The sequence below is a fragment of the Portunus trituberculatus genome, chromosome 4, assembly GCF_017591435.1.
Source record: "Portunus trituberculatus isolate SZX2019 chromosome 4, ASM1759143v1, whole genome shotgun sequence".
In the NCBI taxonomy this organism is placed as follows: domain Eukaryota; kingdom Metazoa; phylum Arthropoda; class Malacostraca; order Decapoda; family Portunidae; genus Portunus; species Portunus trituberculatus.
In genome coordinates this window covers 6,952,571-6,965,379 of record NC_059258.1, presented here as the reverse complement: position 1 = coordinate 6,965,379, position 12,809 = coordinate 6,952,571, and the positions used below count along the sequence as shown (strand labels likewise).

The 12,809-nt window shown below is 41.5% G+C and overlaps 1 protein-coding gene across 1 annotated transcript in view; it reads left to right on the top strand.

Moving 5' to 3' along the window:
- LOC123512433 (vacuolar protein sorting-associated protein 8 homolog) overlaps nt 1-12,809 on the top strand; it is a 50,670-nt gene that overhangs the window by 11,217 nt on the left and 26,644 nt on the right. Inside the window, exons 9-15 of the mRNA XM_045268849.1 lie at nt 731-814; nt 1,387-1,536; nt 7,665-7,872; nt 8,045-8,457; nt 8,576-8,902; nt 9,289-9,428; nt 12,574-12,761. Coding sequence (XP_045124784.1) covers nt 731-814; nt 1,387-1,536; nt 7,665-7,872; nt 8,045-8,457; nt 8,576-8,902; nt 9,289-9,428; nt 12,574-12,761 — 1,510 coding nt within the window. The remainder of the gene's footprint in view (nt 1-730; nt 815-1,386; nt 1,537-7,664; nt 7,873-8,044; nt 8,458-8,575; nt 8,903-9,288; nt 9,429-12,573; nt 12,762-12,809) is intronic.

The following is a 12,809-nucleotide window of genomic DNA, read 5'->3' as shown; positions in this document are numbered from 1 at the left end:
ACGCTCGTGTGGCCCTGTCTCCATATCTACACTTATCCAATTTTTCTTTAAAACTATGCGCAATCTTTGCTGACACCACTTCCTCACTCAAACTGTTCCAAGTCTCAACACATCTTTGCGGGAAACTATATTTTTTAACATCTCTCAGACATCTTCCCTTCCTCAGTTTTTTACTATGCGATCTTGTGCTTCTAATGTCATATTCTTCTCTCAGGATCAGTTTCTCATTATCCACTTGATCCATTCCGTTAATCAATTTATAAACTTGTATCAGATCCCTCTCTCCCTTCTCTGTTCCAGGGTTGGTAGATCCATAGCCTTTAGTCTCTCCTCATATGTCATCCCTTCAAATTATGGAACATTCTTGCAGCCATTTTTTGTAGTCTCCAACTTCCTTATGTGTTTCTTTTTATGGGGGGTCCACACAACTCCTGCATATTCTAATCTGGGTCTTATTATAGTACTTATCAATTTCTTCATCATTTCTTTGACCATGTAGTGAAATGCTAATCCAATATTCCTTAGCAAATTATGTCTCTCTGAAAATTCTATCAATATGGTGTGTGTGTGTGTGTGCACATGTGTGTTATGTGTTTAACATGCATTGTTTATGCTCTCTCCTGTGATGAACTTGTTGCTGTTCTGTTAATTTTTCCTCCCTTTTTCCTCCTTACTCTCACCTCATTTCCCTGGTGTTTTTAAGTAACACACCTGCACCACGCCCACACAGGCCTTGGCGGGGGAGCGGGCATGCTACCACTCCATGGTGAGCTGTGGGTCACAGGTGCTGCTGCTGGGGACCAAGTCATTCCAGGTGAGAGACTGACGGACACAGCCACAACCACGGTGAAGGCCATGGATTGTTTATGTTGAAAAATACTTACTGAAAAAAGAACAGCTTAAAGAGGACCAGTGAATTTGTTTTGAAGACCAGAAAAATATGCATAGAGCCCAAATAAACATGAAGCAAACTCAAAATGAAGAAAAACTAACTTCATCTAACAAAACTGCAACAACTTACGAACCAATGAATTCATACCAAAAGAAAAAAAATATACAAAGAACCTAAACAAACCTGAAAAAAAAGGTAAAAATGAGAATAAAGGAAAATTAACCTAACATAACCAAATCCAACCCAAACAAACTAAAAATATATCAACAAACACAAATTGAAGGGAGAAAAAACTAACTTAATATAACGCAAACAAACTTAAAAAGATATAAACAAACCTAAATTAAAGAAAACCAAACCCAACCCAGCCCATAGCCTACCCTACCCTACCTTACCTTACCTTACCTTACCTTACCTTACCTTACCTTACCTTACCTTACCTTACCTTACCCTACCCTACCCTACACCAAATTAACCTTAGCTTCAATGTGCAGGTGGTAACAGTGCGTTCATGGGTAGACCGGCTGGACCACCTGGTGAGGACGGGCCACATGCAGGAGGCGCTGCAGCTGGCCCTCGACATCTACCAGGACAAGGCACAGGCCATCGTGGGACTCAAGCACCGCAAGGAGAGGAGGCAACAGGTGTTAGGTCGTGTGTGTGTGTGTGTGTGTGTGTGTGTGTGTGTGTGTGTGTGTGTGTGTGTGTGTGTGTGTGTGTATTTACCTAGTTGTATTGTGCAGGGTTTGAGCTGGGCTCATGGTGTCCTGTCTCCATATCTCCATTTATCTAGTTTTTCTTTAAATTTATGCACACTTTGTGCTGTAATAATTCCATTATCCAATGCATTCCATTTTTCCACCATTCTGTGTGGAAAACTGTTCTTTCCAATATTCTTCACACACTGCCTCATCCTGATCTTCTTTTCAAGTCCTCTTGTCCTTCCATCTTCTTCCGTCAACAGCACCAGGTCTTCTTTGTCTATCTTCTCAATATCATTTACTATTGTGTGTGTATTTACCTATTTGTATTTACCAATTTGTGTATTACAGTGCCCGAGCTAAGCTCTCTGTGTCTTGTTTCCTTGTCCATTCCTGTCATATCTCTCTTTCATCTGATTGACACACACTGCGTCAACGACATCACTGCTCAGTTTATTCCACTTATCAATGCTATGATGCGGGAAACTGTATTTTCTCACGTCATTTAGACAGATGTCTTTTATTAGCTTTTTTCCATGTCCTCGGAGATGATTACTTGTGGTCACCTTTATCAACTCTCTGTCCAGTATGTCAATCTTGTTCACCAATTTATACATAGTTATCATGTCTCCTCTTGTTCTTCTCTCTTCTAATGTGGTCAGCCCCAGCTTCCTCAGTCTTTCCTCATAGTCTAACTCCCTGAGTCCTGGTACCATCCTTGTTGCCAGCCTCTGTACCCTTTCTACCTTCTTCACATTTTTTTCATATGCGGTGACCAGACACAAGCTGCATATTCTAACTGGGGTCTTATTAAGGTACATAATATCTTCTTCATCATTCCTTCATCTAGGTAGTGGAATGCAAGGCCAATATTTTGAAGCATGTTCTATGTTTTCCAAAAAATCTTGTTAATGTGTTTTTCCGGTGACAAAGTGTTTTGCACGTTACTCCTAAGTCTTTCTCCTCATTGGTCTCTTTAATTTTCTCATCACCCAGCCTGTAATCCCAGTTTGGTCTGTATCTACTTCTTCCCATTTTCATAACATGGGTCTTGTCTATATTAAATTCCATCTGCCACTCCTTACTCCACTCATATATTTTATCAAGATCTTCCTGTAACTTGTTACAATCTTCCACATTCTTTACTCTCCTCATAATTTTAGTATCGTCTGCAAACATGTTCATGTAACTGTCAATTCCTACTGGCATATCATTAACATAAATCAAAACATGATGGGACCAAGCACTGACCCTTGTGGAACTCCACTGGTTACCTTCTTCCACTCGGACTTCCTTCCTCTCACCACTGTTCTCATTTCTCTTCCCATTAAGTAATTTTCCATCCATTTTGCTAGTTTATCATTTACTCCTCCAATCTTCTTTAGTTTCCACATCAGTCTATTGTGTGGTACTTTATCAAAGGCCTTTCTCAAGTCCAGGTAGATAGCATCCACCCATCCCTCTCTATGTTGTAGTATGTCAGTCACTCTTGAATAAAAACATAATAAATTGGATACACACGATCTTCCTTTTCTGAAACCAAACTGTCTTTCACTCAGAATGTTTTCACTTTCTAGATACTCACTCCACTTAGCTTTAATTACTTCTTCACATACCTTGCACAATATACTAGTCAACGATACTGGTCTATAATTTAGCGGTTCCATTCTACTACCATTCTTATATATAGGCACAATGTCAACTCCTTCCACTCTTTCAGGACTAATCCTGTTCGTATGGAGGTTTCCACAATATCAAATACGGGGTTCAACATTCGATCCTTACATTCATTTAGCAACCTCCCAGATATGCCATCAGGCCCCATTGATTTATTAATATCCAGATTGCTTATAATTTTCCTTACATCTTCCTTAGTAACCATGATGTCCTGCATTTGCTTTATTTCCGTAGGTCTTCCTCCCATAAAAGTAAACACTTTGCAAAAGTTGTCGTTCAAAATTTCAGCTATATCTCCAGCATCCTCATATACTTCTTCCCCGTTTTTTACCTTTACTATTGCCTCCCTTATATTTAGTTTTCCATTTATGAATTTATAAAACATTTTAGGGTCACTATCACAGTTTTCCACCACCCTCTGTTCATATTCCTTCTGTGCTGTTCTCCTTACTTCAACATATCTATTCCTTGCTGTTTTGTAAACTTCTCTTGATAATACATCACTGTTTTTCTTAAGTTTCTTCCATGCCTTTTCTTTGTTCTTTTTTGCTTCTTCACAATTTCTATTAAACCACTGTTTATTATTTAAAGTCCTCTTTCTGTAATATGGCACAAACTTTTTCACAGCAGAGTTATACAAATCCATAAATTTATCGTATTTCAATTGCATATCCCTTTCCTGGTATACCACGGACCAGTCAATTTCATTAAAGAACTCCCTTATATGGTTATAATTTGCCCTAATATAATTTAATTTTTCCTCCCTGTTCCACAATCTTATTCGTGCTTAATTCCGTATCCAGCTCAAAGCTTAGGACATCATGATCGCTTTTCCCCAAGGGACATTCATGTTCAATTTCCTCTTTTAGAGATGCCCTGGTAAATACCAAATCCAACCTTGCTGCAACATCTTGTCCCCTGCACCTTGTTGGTGATCTCACCCACTGTGTCATCAAGTTATTTGTTGCTACCTTTAACAATTCCTCTGCCCACTCACCACCGTTCACCACTTCGTAGTCTTCCCACACTATTTCTTTACAATTAAAGTCTCCAACTATCATCACTCTATCCTTTCTGATGAGTTCTTGCTTCATTCTGTCTAGAGTATTTCTCATCACCATTTGGTACTGTTCATATTCCCAAGCACTGGTTCTGGGTGGTATGTATACTGTTATAATATTAATGTCCCTCTTGCCATCTGTTATAAGCATACTTATCACTTCCTCATTTCTCTTACTATAGTTCACCTCCTTCACTATCAGATCTTCCTTAGTAAGAACCATTATACCACCACCTCCTTTATTTTTCTATCATTTCTCCATACTTTGTAGTGTTTTACAACAAACCAGTCTAGCTTTATTTCGGCCTTAGCTTTGTTGTGTGTGTGTGTGTGTGTGTGTGTGTGTGTGTGTGTTTCCTTATGTGTTTCTTTAAGTGCTTAATCCGTCTTTTCCTTCTCCACCTCTTCCATGCATCCTCTTTTCTTGTTCTAGCCTTTTCACATCTATCGTTAAACCAGTCCTGCTTTCCAACTTTATGTTGTCTTATTGGTACAAATTTTTTCTCACCTTCTTTGTATATTTTTATAAATTCCTTCCACTTTTCATTTGCTCCCTTAGCACTCTTGAATTTCATCCAATTTGTCTCTTGAAAGAATTTCTTTAGGTTTCCAAAATCTGTCTTGGCATAATTCCATCTTCCCACTTTATATTCTTCATTTCTTCTAGATTTCTCTTCGTCTATCACCTTGAACTCCAAAACTGCATGATCACTCTTTGCTAAAGGGCACTCCACCCTCATCTCCTCAATGACCATTGGCTCTGTACTAAAGACCAAGTCCAGTCTGCTCCCTCCTCCAAACCTAGTATCTTCTTTGACCCACTGAGTTAACACATTTTCCATTGCCAGTGTCAATAGTGTATTTCCCCATGTTGTCTCTGATCCTTCCATTGACCAGACAGCCATTAGTTTCTGCTCTGATCTTTAGCACTTCTGCCTTTCCCATGGTTATATTTCCCTTCTCCAACCTTCATCAGGTCTTCTCCTCTCTCAGTTTTGTTTCAGTAAGACCCACAATATCTGGGTTCTTGTCCTCAAGTAATCAAGTCCTTTCTTGCTGTACTTTTCTGGGTTATGCTCAGAGCTTCTCCACCAATTCATCTACATCCTTTTGTGACTTAAGTTTGATTCTTATTGGCCTCATACCTTCTCTTGTGAACTTTCCAATTCTATGGAAGTCCTCCACATTATTTCCAATCTTAATAACCTTCACCACTTTCTCAGCAATCTTCTCTTCTATGATCTGTTGATCTATAATTTCAGGCCTGAGACCAGGCACACACCACATTTTCGCAATTCACTTTAATTAGGGACAAACAGTTTTTCAATTTTACCTTCTAACTCCAGAATTTTCTTCAGGTCACAACTGCCTCGATTTACATCCAATCTTATAGGCCTGACTCACTGCTAGGTGAACAGGGGCTACATGTGAAAGGAGACACACCCAAATATCTCCACCCGGCAATTGAACCCCGGTCCTCTGGCTTGTGAAGCCAGCGCTCTAACCACTGAGCTACCGGTGTGTGTATTTACTTAGTTGTATTTACCTAGTTGTAGTTTTACAGGGCCTGGACTTTATGCTCGTGTGGCCCTGTCTCCATATCTACACTTATCCAATTTTTCTTTAAAACTATGTACACTCTTTGCTGACACCACTTCCTCACTCAAACTGTTCCAAGTCTCAACACATCTTTTCGGGAAACTAATTTTTTTAACATTTCTCAGACATCTTCCCATCCTCAGTTTCTTGCTATGCGATCTTGTGCTTCTAATGTCATATTCTTCTCTAAGGATTAGTTTCTCATTATCCACTTGATCCATTCCGTTAATCAATTTATAAACCTGTATCAGATCCTCTCTCTCTTCTCTGTTCCAGGGTTGGTAGATCCATAGCTTTTAGTCTCTCCTCATATGTCATCCCTTTAAATTCTGGAATCATTCTTGTAGCCATTTTTTGTAGTCTCTCCAATTTCTTTGTTTCTTTTTATAGGGGGTCCACACAACTCCTGCATATTCCAATCTAGGTCTTATTTTAGTACTTATCAATTTCTTCATCATTTCTTTGTCCATATAGTGAAATGCTAATCCAGTATTCCTTAGCAAATTAGACGTCTCTCTGAAAATTCTATCAGTATGGCTTACCGGTTGATTGTTTTCTTCCATTGTCACTCCCAAGTCCTTTTCCTTTTTTACTTTTTCTAGTTCTACTCCATCTCCCATCTTATAGATTCCCACTGGTCGTCTTTCACTTTTTCCCATTTCCATGGCATGGCTTTTGTCCACATTGAATTCCATCTCCCAATTTTTACTCTATTTCCAGATCTTGTTTAAGTCTTCCTGTAATATTTCACAATCCTCTTTTTGTTTAATGACTGCACAGTTTCGCATCATCCGCAAACAGATTTATGTAGCTGTTCACTCCTTCTGGCATGTCGTTAATATAAATGAGAAAAAGTATTGGCGCCAATACTGACCCCTGTGGCACTCCGCTGTCTACTGTTCTCCACTTGGACTTCATATCTTAAACTATCGTCCTTATTTCTCTCCCCCTCAAGTAATTTTTCATCCATCTCAATGTGCTTCCTTTTAAGCCACCCTTCTCCTCGAACTTCCATAGTAATCTTTCATGTGGCACTTTATCAAATGCCTTTTTTAAATCTAAATAAATACAGTCAATCCATCCCTCTCTCTCTTGTACTTTATCAACTATTCTAGAGTAGAAACTCAATAAATTTGTTACACTTCCTCCTCCTCCTCCTCCTCTTCCTCTTCCTCTTCCTCTTCCTCCACTTCTTGTGTGTGTGTGTGTGTGTGTGTGTGTGTGTGTGTGTGTGTGTGTGTGTGTGTATTTACCTAGTTGTATTAACCTAGTTGTATTGTACAGGGTTTGAGGTGAGGCTCATAGTGTGCTGTCTCCATATCTCCATTTATCTAGTTTGTCCTTAAAGTGTGAGTGTGGGGCTTGTTTACTTTTTGTCATTGGATGTGGTGGTGTAATTGTCACTTTTTAGGTAAAGGTACATGAATACAAGTAAGATAGAGTTAATAAGTAGACAGATATTGTTGAAATGAATAAATAGATAGAAAAGGACATTAAAATATCCTAAAAAAGAGTAAATAGATAAATAAAATAAGGAAGAAATGAATGAATAGATGAATAAGAATATAAGAATTAAGTGAAATAGAGTAAATTAATAATGAATAAAGATAAAATTAATAGATAGATAAACAAAAACACCAAAATATAGAAAGATACAAAGAATAGATGAATAGATAAGGATGGAACGAATAAGCAAAAAGAACAGCCGTGTGTAATGAGTGTGTTGTGTCTGTAGCTGGTGCAGGACAAGATCAATGAGCTGCTGGGTCAGTACCTGGACTCAGCACTGGACAGTGTGCCGGAGCGTGGCAACCTGACAGCTTTGACGCAGCACTACACGCAGCTGGTGCCGCTGTGTGTGCGTGTGGCAGTGGGGGCCGGCCTCAGAGACATGTTGTTTGGACGCATCTGGGACACCTTCAGTGAGGATGCCATCTCCAAGGGTGAGGCTGTGGTGTGTGTGTGTGTGTATGTGTGTAACATTTTTGGTGACATTCATAAAGAGTGGTGGTGTTGCATTAGGGGTGTACACAGTAAGGGTGGTGGTGGTGGTGTTAGTAGTGCAGCAGTGTGTGAGTGATGTGTTGTGTTGTGATGTGCTGCATTGTGGTGCAGGCATCTTCCTGGAGGCGTTGGAGCCATACATCCTGAATGACCAGCTGGCAGAGATGTCACCGAGCATCAGTCAGTGCCTGCTGTCGCACCAGGAGGCGTGTGGGCGGCTGCAAGCTGCGGAGGCCTGCATCGTGCACCTGTCCGTGCCATCACTGGACCTGCACCAGGCCATGACGCTGTGCTGGGCCCACGGCCTCTACGATGCCATCTTCTACATCTACACCCGCGGCATGGGGGACTTTGTCACGCCGCTGGAGGAGCTGGTGACAGAGCTGCGGGGCGCCCTGGATATTGGCCAGGCCCTGCAGGATGGCCAGGTCACGCTGGGCAACAAGATCCTGGTGTATGTGTCGTGCTGCCTGGCGGGCCGGGCCTACCCACACGGCGAGATAAGCCCACAGCAGCTCAAGCAGGTGAGGCAGTGTGGTGGTGGTGGTGGTGTAAGTGGTGTTGGTGGTGGCACTTTGGCCACCAGCGAACTGTGTCATCTAGGAGGAGTGGTTAGGGTTGACAGTGTGGTGGTGGTTGCAGGTGAAGCACGAGATCTTCAAGTCCCTGACCTGCCTGCACTCCAAGAACGCACAGCCCACGGAGCCGTCCTTCCCTCTGCTGCGCACACTGCTGCGCTTCGACACACGGGAGTTCCTCAATGTGCTGGCGCTGGCCTTCGAGGAGGAGGAATTCACGTCTGAGCTGGGCATGCAGCAGCGGCAGCGGGTGGTGGACATTCTCATCCAGGTGATGGTCAACGACAGGGAGTTTGGCCCCACGCAGCTCGGCTCACTCTTCACCTTCATTGCTCGCCAGATGTCCAAGCAGCACGACGCCATTGCCATCAACAGACAGCTCTTTGACCAGGTGTGTGCTGCACCGCTGTTGTGGTGCTGGGGTGGTGCAGTGGCGAGGGGCTGCAGAGGGAACACCACCAGTAAATTAGAAGTTTTTAGGCTTAAGTACGCAGAAAGAGTGGGAAGCTTTTTACAACATTTACTTGTGTTTGCAGTGATGAGAAAGCCACAACACCAGCTGCAAATAACAAACTAAACACCTTCATTGCAACACCACAACACAAAACACAACACAGACACTTCATACATTTAACCTAGGAACATAGGAACACAGGAAGGAGAGAGAGAGAGAGAGAGAGAGAGAGAGAGAGAGAGAGAGAGAGAGAGAGAGAGAGATAGCAAGCAAAACACTACATTCAACCTAACCTAACCTAACATTCCCCCTTCCCCCATCAGGTCCTGTGCCACCTCACCTCCTCGGACACTGGGAGTTACCGCGACGAGAGACAGACTGCCTTACTTGAGCTGCTTCAGGGCGGCGGCATGGCTCACTACGACCCTGAGTACCTGTTGAAGAGAGCACGGGAGGCAGAGTTGTAAGTATGGGCTTGGAAGGTTAGGTTAAGTTAGGGGCGGAGTTGTGAACATGGGGTCAGAAGATTAGGTTAGGTTAGGGTAGGTTAGTCTTGAAGTTAGGGTTGGAAGTTTAGGTTAGGATTTATTGTGTTAAATATTCTAGTTTTTTTGTGCAGTGGTGCATTGTTTAGCTTTGTGTGTTTGGGAGGTTAGGCTAGCAAGTGTGTGTATGTATGTATGTATGTGAGTGTGTGTGTGTGTGTGTGTGTGTGTGTGTGTGTGTGTGTGTGTGTGTGTGTGTGTGTGTGTGTGTGTGTATGTGTTTGAAATATATAAGCAATACTTGATTTATTTAAGCCCTTTAATATCATGACGCATTTTCATATTCATTGTAGTTTCTATTTGGTGGTTTTATACAGCTTCAGAAACTTGCCATTAATCTTTTGACCTCCATAGACACTTTCTAATGTCAATAAAATGGTCTAATGGTACACAAATCTCAAAGTAAAAATGTGTCCCAGTATTGAAGGGGTTAACTGTGTGTTTGTGTGCATAGTGTATATATGTGTGTGTGTATGTATGTAGGTGTTTTAAATATACAAGCAGTACTAGATTTATTTAAGAGTATGTGTGTTTGTGTGTATAAAGTGTGTATGTGTGTGTTCTCTCAAGTATCCGTTCAGTATTATATCTGGTGTCTTTTCCCTCAAATATCATGACAATAAGAAATCCAGATAACTTTTGCATGTGTGTCTATTATCAAGTGTGTGTGTGTGTGTGTGTGTGTGTGTGTGTGTGTGTGTGTGTGTGTGTATTCACCTAGTTGTATTCATCTAGTTGTAATTTTACAGGGCCTGGGTATCATACTCGTGTGGCCCCGTCTCCATATCTACACACATCCAACTTTCCTTTAAAACTATGCACACTCCTCGCTGACACCACCTCCTCACTCAAACCATTCCACACCTCCACACATCTTTGTGGGAAACTATATTTCTTCACATCCTTCAAGCATATTCCCTTGGCTATCTTTTTACTATGCGATCTTGTAGTTCTATTTAAGTTTTCCTCTCTCAACATCATTTGCTCATTATCCACTTCATCCAGTCCATTCAACAGTTTATAAACCTGTATTAAATCTCCTCTTTCTCTTCTTTGTTCCAAGGTAAGCAAATTCATTTCTTTTAATCTCTCCTCATAGGTCATTTCTGCCAATTCCGGAACCATTTTTGTTGCCATTCTCTGCAATCTCTCCAACTTCCTTATATGCTTCTTTTTATAAGGGGACCAAACCACTCCAGCATATTCCAATCTTGGTCTAATTACCATACTAATTAATTTCTTCATCATATCTTTATCCATATAATGGAAGGCTAATCCAATATTTTTATCAAATTATACGTTTCTCCAAACATCTTATCAATATGAGCCTCAAACTGCCCATGGTCTTGTATTATCACTCCCAAATCCTTTTCCTTTTCCACCTTTTTCAACACTACTTCTTCACCCATCTTATATGACCCTCTTGGCCGTCTTCCACTCTTCCCATCTCCATCACATGACTTTTGCTCAGATTAAATTCCATTTGCCACCTCTTGCTCCACTCCCAAATCTTATCCAGGTCTGCCTGTAAAATTTCACAATCTTCTTCACTCTTCACACACCTACACAACTTCGCATCATCCGCAAACAAATTAATATAACTGTTTACTCCCTCTGGCATGTCATTAATATATACAAGGAAAAGTATTGGTGCCAGCACTGAGCCTTGTGGGACTCCACTCTCCACCACCAACCAGTCCGACTTTGCATCCCTTATTACCGTTCTCATCTCCTCCATCTCAAGTAGTTTTCCATCCACTTTAACACTTTTCCTTTCAGTCCTCCATAAATCTCTACTTTCCATAACAGTCTCATGTGAGGTACCTTGTCAAAAGCTTTCTTTAAATCCAAATATACACAGTCCATCCATCCCTCTCTCTTGTATTTTGTCAACCACTCTTGAATAAAAGCTCAGTAGATTTGTTACACATGACCTCCCTTTCCTGAAGCCAAATTGATGATCCGATAATAACTTATGATCCTCCAGGAACCGTATCCAATATTTCTTTATCACCCTCTCACAAATCTTACCGACCACACTTGTTAGAGACACAGGTCTATAGTTAAGAGGCTCTTCCTTACTGCCTCCCTTATAAATGGGCACCACTTCATCTCTCTTCCACTCTACTGGTACTTTCCCTGTTTCTAATGAACACCTTATAATATCATATAATGGATCAATCAATTCTTCTCTACACTCCTTCAATAATTTTCCTGAAACTTCATCTGGTCCCATCGCTTTATCATCTTTAAGTTCTTCCAACATTTTATGTAACTCCTTTTTAGGTATCTTAATGTCATCCATGTGCACATTTCCTTGTACATTCTGTGTGTGTGTGTGTGTGTTTGAAGTACTCGTGCAATTTGAGACATGAATAGCTGTTTTTGTATATCTTAGAGTGTGTGTGTGTGTGTGTGTGTGTGTGTGTGTGTGTGTGTGTGTGTGTGTGTGTATGTTTCACTGTTTGATCTGCTGCAGTCTCTGACGAGACAGCCAGACGTTACCTAACGGAACGAGCTCAGAGCTCTTTATTTCCGATCTTGGGATAGGCCTGAGACCAGGCACACACCACACACCGGGACAACAAGGTCACAACTCCTCGATTTACATGTAACTACTCACTGCTAGGTGAACAGGGGCTACACGTGAAAGGAGACACACCCAAATATCTCCACCCGGCCGGGGAATGGAACCCGGTCCTCTGGCTTGAAGCCAGCGCTCTAACCACTGAGCTACCGGGTGTGTGTGTGTGTGTGTGTGTTGAAATACTCTTGCAAAACTAGACCTCTTCAGCTATTCTCTCTATAACTCTGTGTGTGTGTGTGTGTGTGTGTGTGTGTGTGTGTGTGTGTGTGTGTGTGTGTGTGTGTGTGTCTGTCTTGAAATACTCTAGCAATACTAATCTTATCTATCCATTTCCTGCATTTGTGTGTGTGTGTGTTGCAGTTACCAGGTATATGAGTACATGTGTGTGTGTATGTGTGTTTATATCTTGAAATACCCCAGCAATACTGATCTTATTTACCCATTTCTTACATGTGTGTGTGTGTGTGTGTGTTCAGTTACCGCGTGTGTGAGTACGTGTATGAGGAGCGCGGAGAGCTGGAGAAGATAATGGAGTGTTATTTGGACGACAAGATGCGCCGCCACCAAGTCTTCTCCTACATACGCTCTGTGCTGTCTTCCTCTCACTTCACAGACCTACACGCCCAGAAGATCCAGGAGCAGTTTGTTAAGCATGTCAAGGTGAGTGGTGGTGGTGGTGGTGGTGGTTGTTATTGATGGTGGTGGTAGTAGT